At 54.0% G+C, this 22,688-nt stretch overlaps 1 protein-coding gene across 2 annotated transcripts in view; it reads left to right on the forward strand.

Annotated features, from left to right (window-relative positions):
• The window catches only part of GRB10 (growth factor receptor bound protein 10), a 162,340-nt gene that overhangs the window by 70,159 nt on the left and 69,493 nt on the right, over positions 1-22,688 (forward strand). For both annotated transcript variants that reach the window (XM_082661649.1, XM_082661650.1), the window contains 2 exons: positions 14,157-14,358; positions 18,507-18,648. In XM_082661649.1, coding sequence (XP_082517775.1) covers positions 14,157-14,358; positions 18,507-18,648 — 344 coding nt within the window. The remainder of the gene's footprint in view (positions 1-14,156; positions 14,359-18,506; positions 18,649-22,688) is intronic.

A 22,688-nucleotide genomic window follows, 5' to 3' on the forward strand; every position in this document is an offset into this window, starting at 1 on the left:
AAATCAACTATACTCCAATAAAAATTTAAAAAAAAAAAGAATTAATGAGTAGTGAGCATCTTCATACACTCAGGCTGAGAAAAGACTTCCTAAGTAAGACTTAGCACAACCATAAAGGAAAGATGTTTGAGTCCATAACACACAAATTGCTGTACAAACCTGACAGCATCTAAAACACTGAAAGGCACACTTTGGCCCGGGAAAAATATTTGCAGTGCGTATAACGGGCAAAGTGTTAGTATCCTCAGTTTACTGTAAAAAATCCTATACGTGAGAGAAACAATCGCATAGAAAAACTGGCAAAAAGCAGGAGCAGGCAGTTTGCAAAAGAGGCAAGCATGCTGTGTTTGTATGTGATGCTGCACGGTCATTTCACGTGGAAGCGTGGAAGTGGCTGGTCTGGGGCTGGAGGGAGCCTGTGCTCCCAGGTCTGTGACGTGGGGTAGAAAAGCGCAGGTCTCTCTCTTTCAAGTGCATCCAGGTGCCGCATGCTCAGCCTTCCTTTGGCACCCCTGCGGCCCTGCGTGTCCCTGTGCCTGTTTGTGTGCGTGGGCTGGGCTTTGCAGTGTCCAGCTGTGCAGCACAGAGGCCGGTGCCCTCCTGGTGCGGTGGCTCTGCCCCCTCCCAAGCCGGGGTCTGCACAGCCTGCCGGAGCCTGCAGCCTGTCCTGTCCGGGGTGGAGGGGGCCCTCCTGCAGCCCTGAGCCATCCCTCCTCTCCTTACCACCTCTGCGCCGGAAGTTCTTCCTAACGAGACAGCTTGGGATACGGGGCAGCGCTTGACAGGGACAGAACGCTGTTCTTTCTTGCTTCCTTAATCTGCTGAGATGATGCATGTCTTGAGGGCAGGAACCATGTCTTCCTCATCTCGAAGGTTCTGCTGTAGTGCCTTGTCCATAGTTGGGTTTTATAGATATTTGTTTAACGGATTTCTGAACTCGCATGCCATATATATACCTGTGGGTTCCAGAAAGGGCCTGAGATCCTGCCTGTACCTTCCATGGGTTCGGATGATTCCAGGCGAGCAAAGACAAGACCAGTTAGCAGAGCCCTTCCCTTCTCGTGGTGCCACTGATGAGGTGTCAGGAACATTGGGATGAGGGGGTGTAAGTCAGCCAAGAAGATGAGGTTGCTTTCATTAAAATTATTAAAGAAAATTTTTTAATAGCCAGAGTAAAATAAAATGTATTATTATTATTATTTTTGCGGTACGCGGGCCTCTCACTGCTGTGGCCTCTCCCGTCGCGGAGCACAGGCTCCGGACGCGCAGGCTCAGCGGCCATGGCTCACGGGCCCAGCCGCTCCGCGGCATGTGGGACCTTCCCGGACCGGGGCACGAACCCGCGTCCCTGAATCGGCAGGTGGACCCCCAACCACTGCGCCCCCAGGGAAGCCCTGTATTCTTTAATTGAGGCATAGTTGATTTACAGTGTTGTGTTCATGTAAGATGAGGTTGCTTTTGAACCGAGCTTGCGTCCTGGTTCATGGATACCATTTCATCCAGTTCACCCTTTACTGTATGATGGAGAACATCTCCAGTGCTTTACTCACCATACACACACACACACACACACACACACACACACACACACACACACACACGTAACTTTTATTTTCTTACTATCATTTCCTTATAGTGAAACTAGCCTGTCTTCCAAAGATAATGTTCAGAAAGAAATGCTCGACAAAATCCTGAATCGTAATGAATGTCAGCCTCTGGTTGGATGTTGATCCCAGAGCTGATGTAGTTTAGATTTCTTTTACCCCTTCCCTGTGCCCAAACACCTTTGACTGGGTTAAGATGCAGAAAAGCCCTTAAGGATGCTTCTGCAGCATCCTTTCAAGTAGTGATATTATAGCCCGTCCAAAAGGTGTCGTGTCCTCTGTTTCTTCCATGTTTACCTGACTTCCCTGTTATAAAAATAGGTTCTTCACCTGTTAAGAACTTGTGTTTCATGTTTTAACTCACCAAATGCACTTAATTGTCCTGGGGTGGGCACTGTTATTACCCCATATGTACAGGGAAGGAAATTGAGGCACAGGCATTAGTCATAAAGTCACCCAGATCACACCCCAAAGGAGTGGCGGAGCTGGGCCAGAACCCAGCTGGGCGGGGCGGGGGGGGGCTCTGGCATCTGCTCTTCTCACCACCTTGCTGCTCTGCCTCAGGGCTCCTCCTCCATCCTTATCAGAGGCCATGCATGTCTTCCTTTCTTTTTGACTACTCACATTTTCCAGGTCCTCAAACGGAGATTTTCTTGGCTGTAGCGACTGGATTTCCCTTGTTCTTGAAAGCAGCCAAGTGGGTGGGATCCCACGGTCACCACCCCCCATCCTGGATAGTGGTCTCCTTTCTGTTACACTTCTCCCAGCCTTCCACTGGGACAGTCATTTGTCTCCATAAGGAAGAGGTAGCAGAAAGGCATCGAGGTGCCGGCTCTCACTCTGTCGTCCCAGGGTCAGGCAAGCGGCAGACCTCGCCCTTCCCGGTTCTCACTTGGAGCGGAATTGAAACCCCCTCTGTCGTCCTGTGTAATTTCTCAAGTCTCGGCTGTTCTGGGCCTCCGCTTCCCTGATGCTCTGACAGCTCACATCACTCTTGCCTGTTTCCTTTGAGCGGATACTTGGACTCCACTCCCGTTTCTTGTTTTCTCTGGCTGTCAGGATGCCCGCCCTCCACTAGAGGCTTTATCCCCGCAGTGCCTTCTGTTCTGGGGCCTTTGCTTTTCATGCTCTTCGCTGTAGTTGTCCTGTTTCGTTCATTTATTTCATTCATTCAACAAATATCTGTTGTTTGTCCAGCCCACACCAGGCATGGGGCCCAGGCCCTAGGGATGCAACAGGAAGCAGTGGGTCCTTTTTAATTTATTGGTCACGTAACACATGGACCTTTTCGCCCAAGGAAGTACAAATCCCTTTCAGAAGTGATGGGCCACAACTTAGATACATCCGTGATGAATGAATATCTTTAGATTGCTCTTAGGTAGGAAACGAGAATATCCTAGCTCCTGAAATCTAACAATATATGTCTTCCTTTATATTACACTTTATCTAAATTACTTTATTTTTTTAACTGCAATTAACCAGCCATTTCAGGTAAAAAAACATTTTTTTTGGAATGAGTTATTTTTCTTTTATAATTTTAAGGTCTATCCCCAAAGGGAGATCTCAAGCTAGAGATTTTTCGTAAGGAAAAGTAACCCTCCGATCTTCAGGACACAGTGTACTGCTGCCTTTAGAAGTACTTCGGCAAGGTTACAGCATCCCTTGTTCACGTGTCTAATATTAGCTAATATTCTGTACCCCCACTGTGCGTTAATCTGTCTCCAGGAAGGCCCTCAGAGATCTCAGCTCCTTACCTGGGGGCAGGCCCTGCAGGTACATGACTAGTTGACCCTTTCGGAGATCTTGGGAGGAGCAGGTGTTTCCGCAGAATTAAGTAACCAGGCGCCGGCCCCGGAGCCAGGAGCCTGCCTGGTGGTTCCCACCGCCCTTTGCTGCTCCCTTAGAACTGGGCCCCTGCCAGGGGCGGGGAGCCAACACTTGCTCAACCCTGGGCCTCGTTCTGACTGAGAGAGACTTTAATAACAGTCCTGACCTTGTCAGGAGTGGGGGGCAGGGACTAGAGGAGATGGGGGACAGGTTGTTAATCCTTCCACCTCCAAGGGTACATTTGAGATATATTTTGAAAAATAATCCCGGTGGACTCCATCTGCTTGTGTGTCAGATGGCTAAAAGCACCTTTGCATCACGAATGCTTCCTGTTTGGGGGGCTCAGTGTAGTGAGCCCCAGGGGCCGCCGACACAAGGCCAGCTAGAGGTCTGCATCGTAGGGGGATGGTTCCTACCTGCCTTGCAGCAATGGACTAACTCTCAGTGACACCAGTTTCTGTGTTTTCTCACTGCTCGTCCCCTCTGGCTCTGCACTGTGTGGTTGCCGGTGCCTGCGCGTCCTGAATGGAGACAGAATCCTTCTGTGGTCTCTGCGACCTTGGGGATGGCCAGGTGGGCCTGACGTGGTCAGGGGGGCTCACAGGGACAGGCGGAGGCCTGGCCTGCCAGGTGATGCTTCCTGCAGGAGACCCCTGGGCCTCAGACAGTCCTCCATCCCTGCTGGAATTAGAACCTCTGGCATTTATTCACTTGGTGGCCTGGGTGTGACTTGCCCGGTGGGCCTTTTTCCAGGGAACTAACAGACAGGGGACTCAGCAACCCCAAGAGAGTTTGGGAACTCTGCCTGGCTTTCTGACCTTCTGGAAAATTCTACAGCTTGATTTATGGAGGCTGGTGGCTCTATTTTCCACATACTCAGCTGACATTTACTGACCACCTACTGTGTGCCAGCTGTGAAGTTAGGTAGGGAGGAAGAGGCACAAGGACGTGCAGGTCCAGCCTCTGGAAACTCAAGGTTAGTGACAAAGAATGATGTGTACATAGGGAATTAAACTAAAACTAAAGTTTAGTGAGAAAAACTGAGGAAAGTTAAAATTATAATGTACCAGGGAAGCAGGATGTCCACGCTTGGAGTTGGCTTTGACCTCCATCTTCATCTTGGGAGAGCTGAGTCACCCTGTGTCTTGGCTTTTTTATCTGAAATCTTAAAAATGCCTACTTGGCTGGTTTGGTAGGAACATTAGAAACTGCTTGACCTACAAGATATGCCTGGCATGAGACCTGGTGCCAGCAACGGTTGCTACTGTGTGTCTTCATCATTAATAAATGCCGTGTTACATATGTAGAGAGAGAGTGGAAATCAAAACCCTCTCTCACGGATCCAGCACGTGCAGCCTCTCCCTCTGGGCTTGCTCCTTCAGAACTCGTGTCCATCGAGGCCCAAATTCTGAGAAAGACTGTCATGAGTTTTCCTTCTGCTGGGGTGTTATTCAGAAGGTGCCGCTTATACGTGTGCTGTTATTGCTCTTGGTTGACACATCATTTTCATAAGAATCATAAGCCCTTGCTTAGGAACTCTGTTCATTCCTTGACCTGACTCCAGAGATTTGGATTCAGAATGAATCCAAGTGAGTCCCAGGAACCTGTTTTCACAAGCGAGCCTCCCAGGGGGTCCTGCTCATCAGACTGATTCCCGAGGGAATGGATCTCCATCATCCCAGCCCCACCGGCCCCCTCCTGAATGTTGCCTCTTTCCACTTAAGCCCCATTTCCATCACATCCTGCAAAGACAGCTCCTCTCTCCTGGGCATTGCAGTTCCGGGAGACGTGCCATTTCTTGGAACTGCCTGGTACGTTCTCCTGGAAGGAGTTTCCCCATCCTGATGCCTGAGAAATTGGGCTCCTTGTAGAGCTGAGTGCCCTCTGCTTGATCGTCTTGCCTTACATAACAGAGATCTTGTTGTAAAGTCCTCGTCTTCTGCCAGGTAGTGAGCACAGCCGTCCTGGGAGAGTGTCTGTCCTCGAGGATACTTTTCTGGTTTGGGCAGTTCATTAACTCTACCAAGGCTGTTTCCATCTGAGGACACAAAGTGTCCGCTGTGCCACTTCTGCTGCCCGCATGCCCCTAACCTCTCTTGTAAGACACTCCGTTGGGGTTGAGGTCCCCCCTTTCCACAAGGAGTCCAGTCTCTGTTTGGAATATCTCCGTCTCCTCCTCTCGTACACCAGAGTGGGTTTTAGCTTCTTCACAGAGGGAATTATTTTTCCAGAGGTGGTGGAAGAAGTTTCACGTCCTTCCTTGCAACTTTGCATTTAGCACCATAATCCTTTTCCAGAGTGTGATGCCTAGGACTTCATTACGTTTAGGTGGTAGGATTCTTTTCTCTTTTGTTAATGTCTGTATTTCCAGTAGCTGGACCAATGTCAGAGATGTAGTTGGTGCTCGGTCAGTATCTGTTGAATGAAGAAAAACATGAGTTACATGAGGAATTTTACATTTATGGAGGTAAATACACAGAATCATAGAGAGTTAATGTTGAATGGGGTAGTGAAGATAATTTACCTTTAAAAAAATTGCCTGTTTGCAATCACAGTGCCAGTGAGTGACAGGCTTTTGGCCCGTGCCCTGGATTTTCCCTGTTCAATTGCAGTGTTCTTGGATTAATATTTTTAAGATTAATGGAAAATGGGAACCTTCCAGAATGACAAGTTATTTGCATAGTTTCTTGCACCCAGGTTTCTGCCCTGACTTATGATGTAATAGAAGAATTGGGAATCAAAATCAGAAGGTTGAGGAGAAAAAGATTAAATTGCTAAGGATGACTTGAGAAAGCTGCAATTAATCTTTTGCCCCTTTTGAGCGATATTTTGTGAGTATGTTTCTGTTCTCCCCACTCCTCCAAATCGCTCTCTAATAGTGCAAATAGAGATTACACAACAGAGTCTGTAGTTTTTTCTGCCATTTGTAGCTCGGGTCCTTGGTCCTTGCTTGGCAGTTTTCAACTTTTTGGTCGTGGAAAATTGTGCTCCCAGGTGCAGAAAACAAACAGTCTTAAAGACCTGAAAGAAACTTGTATGATATCCAGGTCTTTCCTGGCAACAGTGTGACAGGATAAAAATCCAAGAAAGGGGGAAACTTATGCTCTTTTCTCTTACGCCAGTTCTTGAATTTCAGTGAATGGGATCACTGAGTGGAATGTGTAGCTTTCCTCATTTTCTTAGTTGTTTTCTGGGTAGAGCATTCTCCAGCTCTCTCTTAAGACGTAGATTGAACAAGTACATCTCACGGGAATCAGAGTCCAGAGTGATTCATCATTAATCACTTTTTTGCTCGTCTGCTATGGTGGTGGAGCTGGCTGGTCAGGCTGCTAGGATGTCTGCATTTGACTCTGATCTGCCCCGGAGGTCGTGCCTCGTCCTGCCCCCCAGTGTGTTGCAGCCTCCTGGGCTGTCACAGACCCGGTGGTGAGACATAGCCCAGCTTCCTCCCCAAGGGTCACCGTAGTAAGCGTCCGGGCCCTTGCAGCTGCTCTGGGGAGACGGGTGAAGAGCAGTCGGCAGGGCTGTGAGAGGATGCCGACTGGCTGTGTTTCTGCGGGTCTGTTCGTTCAGCCTCCGTTGATGGCCAGGCCCTGCACAAGCCATCGCAACATGAACCCCTTATGGGAGGATGCACACAGGTATGGTTGAATACCTACCTGTTGCATTCCATGGCGTTGGCGGAGAAGCATACACGTGTGTACTAAAAGTTAATGTTCGTTGGGAAGAGGAATTCATGTTTCGTGTAACTCGGGAAACGAGTGTGGTGGTCCTGGGCCTTCACGAGCCAGTCCGCCCGGGCGTCCTTGGCCGGTCACCCAAAAAGCCAGCCCCAGCGGTCCCCCCGTGGCCCTCAGCCTCCGTGGCCTGGGCACCTCCTGAATCTTGTTTATCTCTTGCCTAGGTTCTTGCATCCATCGCCTCAATGAAATGTTTCTTTTCTGGGAAGGACCCTTGACTCTTCTCCACACTAAAGTCCTGTCCCCACTTGTCACCCTGGGCCACCTGCACTGACCCCAGGAGCCCAGCCCCTGTGATGACTGACAGGAGTGGCGTACATACTGTTTCTTTCTGCTGGTGGAGGAAGCCACACGTGTGCAGGCAGAGAGCAGTGGCGGGGGGTGGTGCTCATGCTGGGGACGAGTGAGGACCACAGGTGTGCAGAGTCGGGGAGGGGGGGCACCTGTCCGCCAGAGGGATGGGGCTTGAGGCCAGCGGGTGGGCAGGGCGTCCCCTGGAGTGGGCTCCGGGGAGGGTGGGGCAGCCCAGGATGCTCTGCCCGTCAGGTCCAAGCGCGTGGCATTGGTTGCAGTCAGGCAGGTTTAGGGTTGAGGGCTTCTTAAAGGCACCCAAGTAGATCAGCCAGGAGAAGACCTTAAGTGAATGTATTTGAGACTATTAAGCATTCCAATTTAAAAGGTGCTTTCACTATTATTATTATTTTTTTAATTGTGGTACAACATACCTAACATAACATGCACAAACCTCTAAGCAGTGCCCACAGCCTTTCTCATCTGTGTGGTTGTAGACAAGGGTTTGTGTCTAAATTCCGTCCTGATTGTGCTACGTCACAGCTGTAGAGCCGTAAGCAGTCATAAGGGGTGGTGCTTCTTCAGACAGAACATGTAGACCTAAATGTGGCTTTGAGGAAAACAGGTTGCAGATGTCGTTAAGGCAGAACGTCAGCGGTCTGCGTGCTCTGTGTTATCGACAGGGCTGCCTGGTAGGATGCTGGCTTTGTCACTTGCTGAGGGATGCTCTAGGGAGGGGTGCTGGATGCAGTTCCTGAAGAACAGAAGGAAGTGCCAGGGCTCTCCAGGAACTGGACACACGACTAACTAAATATGCACGTCCCTTTTCTGGGTGCACAGTCCTGCATCTGAATTAGCAGAAGGAAAGGCATTCCAAGAAAAATAATCAGCCTACCAGCTATTGACACAAAGCAAGGCACAGATTGCCCAGAATCAGCAGATTGGGAGGGTTGTTTTAATGTTCGCTTTGTCTAACTGGATTGGTCCCAGGGAGTGTGTGTGTACTTGTCCAGTTTCATGTCACCAGCTGACCCTGACTGTGCTCTGGGCGGTGGTTCCACCCACATGGCCTTTGGGTCCTGGGAGAGCGGTGGTGGTGGTGGGGTCCTCTGAGCGCCACAGCTGCCCAAAAAGTTAGGCAGCACTTTTTCAAATGTATATAAGGTCCTAATGAAAAAAAAAAAACAAAAAACACGCAGATTCTTACAGGTTGTTTAATTCATCATTTTGTTGACCTGTATTTCTCAATTTAATAGACATTGAACTTGGCAATTACCGTTGTCTGTGGTGGTAGACGGGAAAGGACGCCAGTTTTCCCGCATGTTGGGAAAACGTTTCTCTTGTAAACATGGAAGACATCAGGAGTTGTGAATCTCTCCAGTGCTGTGTATGTATTTCTGTGCATATGCCAGACAGACTAATTCTGAGGGGTTTTATGTCCTGCCTGCCCAAGTAACCACCGAAATAAAGCATTGGTTTTGTTTGTTTGTTTAATGACAGGACTTGGGGGTTGCATTTGTATTTTTATTTGGAGTTGGGGCTAGGTGATTTGCTTTTATTTTGGATGAGTATCTTTAAATATCATGAATGAGAACAGAAAAGACTCCTCTAATGGTGTAATACTTCATTTTCTTATTCTGCTTACTTACGTCCAAGCACCTCTACATGCTAAAAATTAAATACACGTGACTAGAATACACGAGGATTGAAGATGAATTGGTGTGCTGCCAAAAGGTATTTCAGTAGCATGTTGAGTTATATTTGTACAAGGTAGAGGTCAACGAGAAAAGCTTGCCCAGGGAACATGGTTTAGGTTGAAAGTGCTTTTGCAGGCTGGGCCTTTAGTTCCTGTGCAGGTAGAAATGTGTGAGAACTTTGGCCTTTGCACACGTGCTGGGGAATTTTCAGGTCTTGTGCTGTCAAGAAAACTCCCTGAATACTTTTATTCTTAGAATTACTCCAAGTAATTCTCCCACCCCAGCTGGCTGACCTACAATTCAGTTCAATTCTGATGCTACGTACCTGGTTTGATCATTTATTGGAGCAGCCCACAGAACTCAGCAAGACGGTTTACTCACTAGATTACCAGTTTGTTGTCAAGGGTACAACTCAGGAACAGCCAGGTGAAGAGATGCAGAGGGCAAGGTACCCGGGGAGGCGGGGTGGGGCTTCCTGCCCTCGGGGTCACCCTCCCAGCACTCGCACCTGCTCACCGACCTGGAAGCTCTCAAGGCCCAGGCTTTTAGGGTTTCTATAGAGGCTTCCTCATACAGGCATGATTGATGAAATCATTGGCCATTTGCAGTTGGCCTCCCTGGAGCTCGGGGCTGGGGCTAAAAGTCCCAGCCTCTCATCACACAGCTGGTTCCCCTGGGAGCCAGTCTCTATCAAGTGCTTGTCTGGGGGCTTTCCAGAAATCACCTCATTCCCATAAATTCAGACCTAGTCGAAAGGGGCTCGTTATGATTAACAAAACACACTTCTTTCACCTTTACTAGTGGCTCGGGAGCTATTTCAGGAACAACAGAAAAGGGCCAGATATTATAACGAAGGTGCTCCCCTTAACTCGTATCAGTTAGGAAATTACAAGGATTTTAGGAGCCGTGTGCCAGGAACCATGGAGGAGGATGAAAATATATACTTCTTCTCTTACCACAGCCTTACAAATGCCATCTATTATTTTCTTCTCAGGGACGAATCTCCTCTTACTTAAGACTTTATCACCCTCTTTATCACCGACTTGTAAGGAGGTCGGCGCCCTGCCCTGCCAGCTCTCTGTTACTTCAGCGTGCGCCTCATACGTGAAAATGGGAGCAGATGGGGGAGAGGCTTCCGTGGGTCCGTCAAGAAAGGACAGGAAGGATGCATCTGGCGCACACGTGGTGCAAGAAGCATTTCTTTAAGGTGCCAAAATAGTTGCATAAAGCGGATCCGGTGTCATCTTTACTATCTAATTAAAGAAGCCACTAGAGGGCGCCGTGAACCAGGCAGGGGGCAGTGGAGCTAGTGGGGTCAAGGGGGGTGGCAGGAGGCGGTGCCGGTCAGGTCCTCCTGTGACTCACGCTCTCCTCTCCGCCTGCAGCCTGCCCTGTTCCTGGCTTGGCTTCTGGAAGACATTCTCCCGGAGTAATCCAAACTTGAATGTGTTTCACTGAATTCGTACTCATTTTAGACCTCAGCGAGCCTCCTTTGCTAAAGATGACAGCGAGACCAGATACACCTGTGATTTGGGGATCCGATGAACGACTCCGACGTTTGGGACAAAAGTCTCTGACCAGCTTAGGACTGGGTTATTTAAGGAAGGAAAATAACTATTAATAACTTGATTTACAGCCATGTTGTTTGACCTACATTTGGCCAGTAAATATACCCTCCCAAATTCGTATGGAGTGGAACGTCGCGTATCGAATTGTTTCCCTTCTCCGTTGCAGGACTCCTTTCAGAGGTACCGGCTCACAGCAGATACTTTGGCCTCAAGGTAGCAGCTATAGACACTTAATCTTAACGGTCCTTTCCAGAAGCCTCTGCTTTGTTAATGCCCTGGTGTTTGATTCTGCCACTTGCACGACGCTGCAGGAAGGCTCCCTCACGTGGGTGAGCACCGATGCACGTGGATTCGTGCAGACGGCCACACGTGTAGGAGGGACACGGGGCAGCCTTGCTCCACGATGGACTGGCTCGTGGAACATTCGAAAGAATTGAATGTCATTCCAGCAAAATCTCAGTGTAGTAATTTTTTTTTAAGTGCCGTCGCATGTGGAGAAGCGTCCTCTTCAGAATCAAACCCTTTAAAACCCTTGTTAGGAAGATTTAATTATCAGTCTTTATTAGAATTTAACAAAGTTTAAGTAAAATCAGACGACGCTGAGTGATGTTACTATCCAAACAGACGAAATGCTAACTGACCCCACAGGAAGTGTTTAACGTTTGTTCTGGATTAGGATGTCTTAGTCTCTATTCTTTGCTCTAAGGGCTGTGGAAAATAGGCAAGTTTGAAACATGCCAGTATAGTGGTTGGAGTTGATCTATGAAAAGTCTAGCCTACCAAGTGACTGTTAAATGACTAACCTGGCTCTAACAGGTTCACCATTAAATGTATTAGCGTAGAAAGTGCTTTTATCAATAACCCACCTCAGAGGAGAGTTAAAGCGCTTTAGGGCGTGCGTTGCACCTACACCCTTTACCTTTATATTTACCAGCTTACGTCCAGTTTGCCTTTATATTTACTTTGAATGATGTCAGAATCACTCTGTGTTCCTGAAAGCACAGTGACCTGAGTGCAGCGCGGGGTGGCCCAGGAAGGACCTGGCTGGTGGGAGAAGGAACAGAAAGAAAAGGACAGGAGACACAGAGGCCTGCCCCCGTGGGCACAGCCAGAGGCTTTCAGAAATGCATAGGGAAGAAATGACTGGAAGGAAGATGCACCTGAGGGGATAGGACCTTTTATTTTCTTGGCTGAAATCTGTCAGAGAGCGAGAACGCTATTCCTGTTTGATTTCTAAAGCCGGGTGAAAGCCAGGAAGACAGTGGCCTTTGCGTTTTGCAAATGTTAATGTTAATCGAGTTAATCAAGTTTACTTAATACTAGACAACGCATAACCTGGGCTGTAGCAGCATCTTTCGACTCCTTCCCCCACCAGGGCCTGGAGGTGCGGGGCTCTGCCCTCTCCCCCGTCAGCCCTCCGCCGGGTGCCGGGGTCTCTGCACAACCCCCCCCCCAGACACCCCCCTTCTTCCCGGGTTCTGCCCCACCCACCCTGCCTGGGCTTCTGTCCTTGGCTCCAGCGGGACTGCACTCTCATCGCTGCGATTTCAGCAGCCGCCCATCCTTCTCCGCCCCCCCCCACCCCGGGCCATCCGTGTGTCTGTCTGTCTGTCTGTCCGTCCTTCTCAGGGCCTGCCTGCTCGTCTGTTCCGGACGCTCCCCAGACCTCTCTTGCGGGCACCACTGCCTGAAGGGTAAAGGGGCCTCGGGGGAGGGGTGTTCTGTGGTCTTCCTGCCTCTTCCTGGATCTCTCCGTACCAGCACTCCACCCCCCGCACCCGACCAGAGACTCCCTGATCCTGAACACCCCCGCCGACCCCACCCCCTGCACCCTGCGGCTTCTGTGCCTTCTAGGCTGGCTTTTGTTGGTTTTCTGTTTTGTTTCCTTCTGTCTCCTCTTGCCCTTCTGCCTCGTGAGACAGGGAGGCTGAACATCGGAGACATTTGTGGGGGGAGCGGGAGGGGCAGGGAGGTCAGTGTTCCAGAAAGTTCCGTGAGCTCACGGGTGGAGTGCGCACCTGGTGAGCTCACGTTGGCAGCTGCAAAACTTGTTTTCAGATTCCAGGTTCCCTGCTGACTGCTGGTGTGACCTGGGGCAGGTTACTTGACTACCCTGGACCGACTTCCTTGGCTGTTAAACCAGGTTAATAGGCACCACTCTGCATTGTTTTGTGAGGAATAAATGAAATAGAGCAAATAAATAACACCGACCAAGTGTTTACCCTGGGCCAGGCTCTGTTACAGAGCAGGTGAGGACTCACTGATTCCTCACGCCCACCTGCTGGCCTGGTACCACTGTGAGCTCCAGTGAGAGCTGCAGACCCGGAGGGATGGAGACCCGGGACTGGGGCTTGGGGCCCGAACCGGCAGGCGCAGGACAGGGGCAGGGGTGGGGCAGCAGGACTGTCCTGCCCCTCGGGGGCTGCTCGGGTGGGCCGAGGCCTGGCTGTCTTGGGCCCTGGCTCTGGTTTGTTCCCTGGGCTCCGGGGAAGCCAGATAGACTGTGAATTGGCTGACCTGTGACCTCTTCGTGAGAGGCAGCCTCAGTGGCCTGGGCCCTGTTGTCAGAAAGGGGCGGATCTCCAGAACTGAGCCCACAGGATGTGCGTGTGCCTGTGTTTGGGGTTGGTTCCTGTGAGGAGTCGACTCGCACAGCCGTGAGTCCACGTTCACGTCTGCGGGGGCCGCAGGCTGCAGACCCGGGAAGAGCCGCCGCCCCTCTTCCCGGGGCCCTCGTTGTTCTCGTCTCTCTTAGAGTCTCGTCTGAGAATAGCTTCACGGAAACATCTAGAATGATGGTTGACCGGCTTCGGCCACACCAACACATAAAAGCACCCATCTCTCTTTCTGGCGTTTCCTGTCGTCCTCTCTCTGCGTCGGCCTCGGGCCTGCTTGTGTGAAAGCAGCCTCCCTCTGGCTGTCGGGCACCCAGAGGCCTGCAGGTGCGGGTCTCACAGGCAGCAGCCCTCGGGGCCCGTCTGCCGCGGCTGCGGCCCTTCTGGTGGCCTTCGCAGACGAGGTTGGGATCAGGGTCAGGTGCTGCCCCGTTCCTGTCTCTCTGCTTCTCTTCTGGAATTTCGGGGAAGGGAGAAGCCCTGACTGGCCTCCTTAGGGCTCCTTGTGCCCCTGCGATTAGCCAGCTGAGGTCGGGGCTCAGGCTGTGCGTGGCCCCCTGCACTCCAGCAGATGCCCCCAGAGGGTCTCCTGTACAGATGGGAAAGGCAGATGGGCTGTGATTTCTGGATTGCTTCTGGAGTATCGACAGATATCAATGCATAGGACACAGATGGTTCCTCATAGAAATGTGGGCTTGTTTCAGTTACCGTCCTCCACCCTCACGTCGTATTTTAAGACGGTGTGAGTCTTGGAACCTGGCCGTGGCCCCTCGCTGCCGCTGACGTTTGTCTTTCTCTCCCTTTCGACGCACAGAGGACGACGTGGACCTGGAGACGCTGGTGAACGACATGGATGCGTCCCTGGAGAGCCTGTGCGCGGCCGCGGAGACGGCGCCCCTCCTGCGCAATGGCCAGCATCCCCGCGGCCGGCCCCCCGGAGCAAGGCCCCTGCAGGGGCAGGTGGCCCCGCGGCAGAGGCTGCAGCGGTCCCAGCCCATGCACATCCTCGCTGTCAGGTGGGCCCTGGCCTCCCCACCAGGAGCGAGGGGTGGGTCTTGGGGTCATGGCGCCTGGCTCAACTTGGTGGGCCCCTTCCTTCCCTCTGTCTAGCAGGGCCGCCGGAGTACCTGCTGGTACCTGGTTCAGTTCAGGGCACTCGTATGTTATGAGCACCTGCTCTGTGCCAGGTCGGTGGGATGTGCAGAAACCCTGTCAGAGGAGACCGCCCTGGAATAAATGAGCGAACGGCCAGGCAGCCCACGGAGGGTTCCCAGGCCTCACTGCCCAGGGGGGACCAGGGCCTGGTCAGGAACGTGCAGTCTCAGACACCTGTCCCGTTCCCCCGGGGGCCAGGTGGAGGAGGGCTCCCTGGAGGAAGCAGACCTCTGAGCTGGGTGTTTAAGGGTGAGAGGAGCTGAAGGATGCAGGAAGAGATTTCCTGAGCAGGAGAGCTGGGCCCTGGTGTCGGAAGTGGCCAGATCCCCTTCCTTTTTCACGGCTGAGCGTGTGTATGTATCACGTTTTCTCCGTCCGTTCACCCATTGCCGGACAGCATGGACAGTGTGCCGGGTAAATAGGACCCACGGAGAAGGACAGTTACTACGTGATTCCACTTCCACAAGGAACCTGAAGGCGTCAGGAGCGCGGAGGCGGGGAGTGGAGAGGGTTGCTGGGGGCCGGATGGGAGGTGCCGGTCGGAGGGTCCAGAGGGTCAGGTTAACCTGGTGGGCGAGGCCTGCCGGCGTGCCGTGCAGCGCGGCCTGACTTAGCAGCGCTGCGCTGCGTGTTGAGGAGCTTGCCACAGGGCCAGGTCTCGTGTGGCGTGTTCTCATCACACACACGCACACAAAATAATCACAATAATAAGCAAGTGAGGAGGGTGGGCGTGAACATTGGAGGATGTTTACGGCCAGACTGTGGTGACGGGTCACGGCGTGTTCTTCTCTCTAAGCTCGTCCAGTTGTGGACATTGAATACGCACGGCTTTGTGTGTCTATCAGACCTCCACAGAGAGGGTTAGAAAAGAGATCCCAACAGGTAGGGCCAGATCCAGAGGCCTTTGGGAGCCCCTCCCAGGGGAGGGACGGGGGAAGGGTTTGAGCAGGTCAGGGAGGCTTGGATTTGGGTTTCGGTGGGTAGTTCTGGAAGCCTGGGGTCAGGGCTGGGGGGGATTTGGAAGGTGTTTCGGGGACCAGCCTAGAGTGGCACTGTGCTGACCGGGGATGGGGGGGTGGAGGAGATTTGCAGCTCGTGGATTTGGGGGGTGGGGGACAGAGTGTTGGGGGCACCTGGGCTCTGTCTCTGCCTGGGAGAAGTCGGGGCAGTGGTTGTGAATGGAGGCAATGGGAGACCTTCTGGGTGGAGGCCTTTGTGAAATGCAGCAGACGAGCTCTCTGCGGTCCCCACCCCGGCCCCGCGGCAGCTCTGGCAGGTTTGCAGGCAAGGGAGGTTGAGGGGGTGACTGACACCTGCTGCTCCCTGGGCTTTCTCGGGGGAGGGTGTGCGGTGTGCTGTGGCTGGGACGTCTGTCAGGCTGGAGCGTCTTCTTGGGAATCTCCTTTCCTTGTGGGGATGGAGTGTTTGCTGTGCTTCTGGAAACTTCTGTGAGCCTTCTTTCCAGCCCGGCATCCTATGTTTTCTGCAGCCAGATGACCCTCTTGCCAGCTCTGTCTCGGGGGGTGGGAACCGAGTGTCTGCAGGTGGGGTGCAGCGGCCGGGGTGGCCTGGGGTCACTGCTTCTCGGCATCCTGCCCTTTGTCACATCCATCCTCCAGTGTATGTACCACTTTGCTCCCTAGACCGTCACCCCTGTGTTCTGAGCTCCTGGTGAGTTCAGTCTGGGGGGAGACATTCTCTTCTCCTGCAGGCTTCTCTGGGTCTGGAGTGTGTTGGCCACCCATCCGTGGTGGCCTCGGGGAGGCCCCGGGAGGATGGAGTGGCAGCCGCAGTGACGGTGCATGAGGCTGGACCAGGCAGAGAACAGGGGTGCAGGAAGGCCTGGTTCCCTGCCAGTTAGTTGTCCAGGGCCCTTGAGTCTGGAGTCCTGGCCGTACTTGTCCCTCTGCCCAGGGGCTGCAGGTACTGAATCCCAGGGTTTGATGGACAGAGGACAGGAGGCTCACTCCCTCCAGAGAGCGGACACCGGTCCCGGGCCCAGCCTCTTCTCAGCGACATTCTCTCACGTTGTCATATCGTTTCTTATCTTCAGGTGCATTTTAAAAAATGGGACAACCAATATAGGATCCCCAAAGACTCATTTTGTAAATGGGTCTGCTGAGGATTTCCTGTGTTTGCTGAGCACCTCCTGTGTATAAGTCTGTTGGGTCCTCATATAGTAGCTGATGGAACGGTCACTGCAGCCTTACTAGGTGCTGGCGTGGTGACCCTCAGTTCCCAGGTAAGGAAACAGGCACCGGGGGAGGTGACTTGGCCCATACCTGCTGAGTGGGGGCCCCAGATGCAGACCCAGGTGAGGGGCCCAAGGAGCAGGTCTGCCCTGCCGAGGACTTCAGAGATTGTCACACATCTGAAGAGAGCAGGTACAGAGCAGAAACTGGAGCAGTAGAGGGGTGACAGGTGAAGGGGGCGTGCTCGCACCTGGACAGGTGGAGGAGTGTGGTCCCACCCTCCTGGTCCCTGACCCCGCCTCCCGTGTCTTGTGAAGGGAAGTACCCTTTGGCCACGGGCCTCTCCCCTGGGACTCTTCCGCTTTGTCTGATATACCTCGGTTTGGCTTTGGGTGATACCTGTGAACCGCTGAAACCACTTTGCTTTTCAGTGTTTAAAATAACGTATCGAAGTGAAATTTGCACAAGCGTAGACTGAATCACTTCACAGTGTGTGTTGGGTGGCGGTTAGGACACTCCCAGGGCTGTGCAGCGCCCCCCTCGCCCTGTGTAGTTCCCGAGCACCCCCATCTCCGGCCAGAGGAACCTCCCGCCCACTGAGCAGGGCCCCCCTGCTTTCTCCTCCCCACAGCCCGTGGCAGCCGTCCATCTGTGTCCTGTGCTGTGGATTGATCTGGTCTGGATATCTCTGACAGATGGAATCATACCATATGTGACCTTCTGTGTCTGGCCTCTTTCAATTAGCACCTTTTTTTTTTTTTAAGATTTTATTTTTAAGAGCCGTTTTGGTTTCATAGCAAAATCGAGAGGCAGCTGCGGAGGTTTCCCCCGTGCTTCCCATTCCCCTCAGCATACACTCAGCCCCCTCCCTCAGCATCCCCAGCGGGGCGGCCCCCTTGTAACCGATGACCCTTAGCACCATCGTTAGCGCCCAGAGCCCCTGCTTCACACGGGGGCTGGCTCGTGATGGTGTGTATTCTGTGGTTTGGACAAACGTGTGATGACGTGGGTCCAGCCTCGTAGTATTGTATGGAGTCATTTCACTGCCCTAAAAAAGAGGACTTTTAAAATGCTCAAGACTGCCTCCTAGAGAGAGAAGCTTGTGAACTTCTGTGAAGCTAGGATAGCAGAAAGTCAGCCTCTCGCGCGGTAATTCAGAAGAAAGTAAAACAGTCTCCGGTGAGTCACTGCTTAGCAGTACTTTGGGGCCGGGAGGTCCTGACGGTGAGCATGGCTGCACCTCCTCCCCTCTCGCTCTGTGTGACAAAGGACTCCTGCGTCCCCCAGGTTTTCTGTCACCAGGAGGCTATCATGGCGGAGTGGGGTCTGTTAACAGTCCAAGTAAGCTCCTGGGCACGTGGCCCAGCGGTTACAGGAAGTGCCCTCCTCTCTTTCCTCTGTGTCTTACACCTGCAGGACTTGCACATCTGAAACCCTGTCCCCACTGGACAGTGACCCCCTGGCCCCGACCCCTGGCCCTCCACTCTGTTTCTCTCTCTGGGTGTGACTGCTCCAGGTGCCTCACTGCAGTGCCGTCCTCACGGTTCACCCGTGTGGTAGCTCGTGTCAGAGTCCCCTTCCCTGTGCCGGCTGAGTGATGCCCCGCTGCACGTTTACACCACGTGGTGTCATTGTTCCTGGGACAGTGGGCCATTGGTTGCTCCCACCTTTTGACGGTTGTGAGCAGTGCGGTGTGGACACAGGTGTTCAAACATTCGTCCAAGTCCCTCCCTCGGGGTTCCAGGCAGGTTCCCAGTCGTGGGACCCCTGGGTCCTGAGCGGACGGCAGCTTCTGACGGGCGTTGTCTCTCCTGCAGGCGCCTGCACCAGGGGGACCAGCAGTTGAGGACGTCGTCTCTGCCGGCCATCCCCAACCCCTTCCCCGAGCTCTGCGGCCCCGGGAGCCCCCCTGCGCTCACGCCGGGCTCCGTACCTCCCGGCCCAGCTGCTGCGAAGCAGGTGAGCCACCCCTGGTTGGAACGCCAGGCTGCTCGCGTGCGGAGTTAGGACCGACGAGCTGGCTCATGGCTCTGGGAAGGAAGGGAAACTGGGATCTTTTCTCTTTGCTCTTCTCCTGTTGCTACCAGGCTTGTTGCCGGGCGAGGCTTTTTACTTTCCTGGCCAAAGTGCCACTTAGGAATGATTTAGGAACAACATTTAGGATGTTTGAGATGTTTATATGTTATAGAAAGAGTTTTATAAAAATGGTAAAAGAATAATAGTACTGATGATTTGATGCTGAAAGATGAATTTTAGGTTCTCTGAAAAAAATGTCACCACCATCATCTTCGTCTGGATCAATGAGGCATTAAACCTGGACGTTCCCGGGCACCTGGACTAGAGGGTAATTGAACAGTTTGTAACATTCCTGGCTTTGAATAGGATGTGCTCAGGGCAGAAGGATTTTGACTTGACCCAGAAGGTGACAGCCAACTAAACCAGCAGTTTCTGCCTTAAAGTAAGACTGTGAGGTGCCTGTGATACACACGGTGTCCCCAGCGGAGGAGACAGGCAGAGCTTCAGGAAGTCATCCGTGATCACATCACCAGTCATCACCTTGTCGGAAGGGTGGGCTGGCAGGTCCGTCCCTCCTGGCTGGCAGGGCCTGGCCCAGGGTGGGCTGCAGGCTTGGGAGGGGGACCCGGTGATGTTCCACAGTGGGGTATAGCGCTAACACTAACAACAAGAATAATAACAACAAAGATGAAGAAAACAACATTCTGTGTGGTTTATATGTTTATGTATATAAATAACATTTACTCTCAAAACAAACCTGAGAGTTAGGTGCAGATGGTACATCGAGTCTGCATTTGGGAAACTGAGGCCCAGCTGTGAGCGGTGGAGCTGGTGGGGGTCATGGTGTGGGCGGTGGAGCTGGTGGGGCCCCGGTGTGGGCGGTGGAGCTGGTGTGGGCGGTGGAGCTGGTGGGGCTCCTGGTGTGGGCGGTGGAGCTGGTGGGGGTCATGGTGTGGGCGGTGGAGCTGGTGGGGGTCATGGTGTGGGCGGTGGAGCTGGTGTGGGCGGTGGAGCTGGTGTGGGCGGTGGAGCTGGTGGGGCCCCGGTGTGGGCGGTGGAGCTGGTGTGGGCGGTGGAGCTGGTGGGGCTCCTGGTGTGGGCGGTGGAGCTGGTGGGGGTCATGGTGTGGGCGGTGGAGCTGGTGTGGGCGGTGGAGCTAGTGGGGGTCATGGTGTGGGCGGTGGAGCTGGTGTGGGCGGTGGAGCTGGTGTGGGCGGTGGAGCTGGTGGGGCCCCGGTGTGGGCGGTGGAGCTGGTGTGGGCGGTGGAGCTGGTGGGGCTCCTGGTGTGGGCGGTGGAGCTGGTGGGGGTCATGGTGTGGGCGGTGGAGCTGGTGTGGGCGGTGGAGCTAGTGGGGGTCATGGTGTGGGTGGTGGAGCTGGTGGGGCCCCGGTGTGGGCGGTGGAGCTGGTGGGGCCCCGGTGTGGGCGGTGGAGCTGGTGGGGCCTCGGTGTGGGCGGTAGAGCTGGTGGGGGTCCCGGTGTGGGCGGTGGAGCTGGTGGGGGTCATGGTGTGAGCGGTGGACCTGGTGGGGTCTCGGTGTGGGTGGTGGAGCTGGTGGGGCCCTGGTGTGGGCGGTGGAGCTGGTGGGGCCCCGGTGTGGGCGGTGGAGCTGGTGAGGCCCCGGTGTGGGCGGTGGAGCTGGTGGGGCCCCGGTGTGGGCGGTGGAGCTGGTGGGGCCCCGGTGTGGGCGGTGGAGCTGGTGGGCCCCCGGTGTGGGCGGTGGAGCTGGTGGGGTCCCGGTGTGGGCGGTGGAGCTGGTGGGGGTCATGGTGTGGTCGGTGGAGCTGGTGGGGCCCCGGTGTGGGCGGTGGAGCTGGTGGGGCCCTGATGTGGGCGGTGGAGCTGGTGGGGCCCCGGTGTGGGCGGTGGAGCTGGTGGGGCCCAGCTGTGAGCGGTGGACCTGGTGGGGGTCATGGTGTGGGCGGTGGAGCTGGTGGGGCCCCGGTGTGGGCGGTGGAGCTGGTGGGGCCCCGGTGTGGGTGGTGGAGCTGGTGGGGCCCCGGTGTGGGCGGTGGAGCTGGTGGGGCCCCGGTGTGGGCGGTGGAGCTGGGCAGCACCTGACACCAGGGTCTGGCACCGCTGGCCTTAGCCACTAAGCTAGGTCTTCCTGGGCCCTTGATGTTCTCTTTTCAGTGAGTGTGTTTCAGGAGCCTCTTTGCCTTTTCTGGTGGAGCCAGTCTCCTCTGCACTTTTCCACCCTTGTCCTCAAGTACATCCTCTTTCTCTGCATACCCGTCCCCTGCAGCGTGCGGGGTCTGCACTCTTATGAGGGAGTCGTTTCTCCCGAGGCTTGCCCACTCCCGAGAGCTGCTGCCTTCTGACCTCATGCCTCGCGAGCGGGCTGCGCCGTCCCCGTGTCAGCACTCAGAGGTGAGGTCAGGGTCCCTTTCCGCGGCCAGTGCCTGCCGGGCTGCAGCCCTCATCACATGCCTGAAGTCCATCTGGGATGTCTGCCTGCCTGGTGACCTTCTGCTTCAAATAAGGGTCTAGACAAGCTGTCTGTGGGTTGGGCACTGAGGTTGTTTACAACATTACCGTCCTAAAATAAGACCATGAAAATATTATCTGGCTCTCGCAGCGGCTGGCAAGAAAACCGGTCTCCACCCCGTGGACTGTACAACTCTATAAGCAGAATCAGGAAACCCAGGGATTTTGCCTGCTGTTTTTCTTGGGATCAGAGTCAGTTCCCCCACAAGAATGTTGCATTTGGTGCCTGAATTTCTGTCACCAAGATTCCTCCACCCTCTGGGGCCAGCGACCAGGAAAGATGTTCCACACTTAGCCCTACGCGTAGAAACATGGTGGCTTTCGTTGTTTGCTAACTGGCTCAAAGGGATGTCTCTTGACCACACTGGGTTCCAAGCTCCTGAATGCGTGTTTTGTTGGTGCTGCCAGTGGCGATGCCTGGCAGCCTCAAGCTGCCCGCCCAGGCTCAGTGCCCGTGATGGGGGCGGGGGCCCCTCCTTTGCCACTTACCTGAGGGCAGGAAAACCTGCTCTCCTTCTCTTCCTGCAAAGTCAGAGGAAGCAGTGGGATCAGTGTCAGTCAGGAGCTCTGACAGGGAATAAACATGGACACAGTGTGCTGGACACGTGGGCCCACCTAATGCCACCTCGTGCCCTGGAAGGACCAGGTCAAGTGGGAAAGAGGAAAGCATAAGCCGTCTGGAAGGAGCTGGGCACAGGGGGGCATCGCAAGCCTCTGTATTCACTAGTCGGGGCGGTGGAAGGAGTGAACGATTCAAGCAGCCACTCGAAAGGAAGAACCCTTGTTGCCCAAAGTGGTCTAGATACCCCTCAGATGAGTCAGGGCCTCCTCCACTGTGCTCTGGCTTTCTTTCTCTGTGACCACTTGATAGCTGCTCAGTGGGCAGATGTGGTCAGGCACGGGCAGGTGTGGGCAGGGGTGAACAGGGGTGGGCAGGAGTCGGCAGGTGTGAGCAGGGGTGGGCAGGTGTGAGTCTGCAGCCGCTGTGATGTGATGTGACGGAGCCATCCGGCTTCCCGCGTCCTGCACGTGAGGCATCCAGAGGGTGCAGGTGCCTCTGGGCAGGCCATGCCAAGTCTGCCCTGGCTTTGTGTCCACCCTGTGGCCATGTCCTTGCCAAATGCTATGGGAGAGGCATCCTGCGCTCATCTGAGCCTACCAAGTCGGTGTGGTCTGGGTGACCTGTGGGCTGCACGCCTGTGTCCCCGGAGAATCCCTCTGTTCAAGCCCTGACCCCACTTTGATGGCCTTAGGTTCGGGCCTAGGGAGGTGGGTGGGTTTAAATGAGGTGATGGGGTGGGGCCCCCGTGGTGGGATTAGTGCCCTCAGAAGAGACCAAAGCTGCTCCACACCCATGAGGACACAGCAGGAACACGGCTGCAGACAAGCCAGCAAGGGTCCTCTCCAGAACCTGACCCTGTGGGACTTTGACCCTGGACTCCCGGCCTCCAGAACCATGAGAAGTAAGCGTCTGTTTGAGCCACGAGCCTGAGT

Source organism: Grampus griseus (genome assembly GCF_964374135.1).
Source record: "Grampus griseus genome assembly, chromosome: 9".
NCBI lineage: Eukaryota > Metazoa > Chordata > Mammalia > Artiodactyla > Delphinidae > Grampus > Grampus griseus.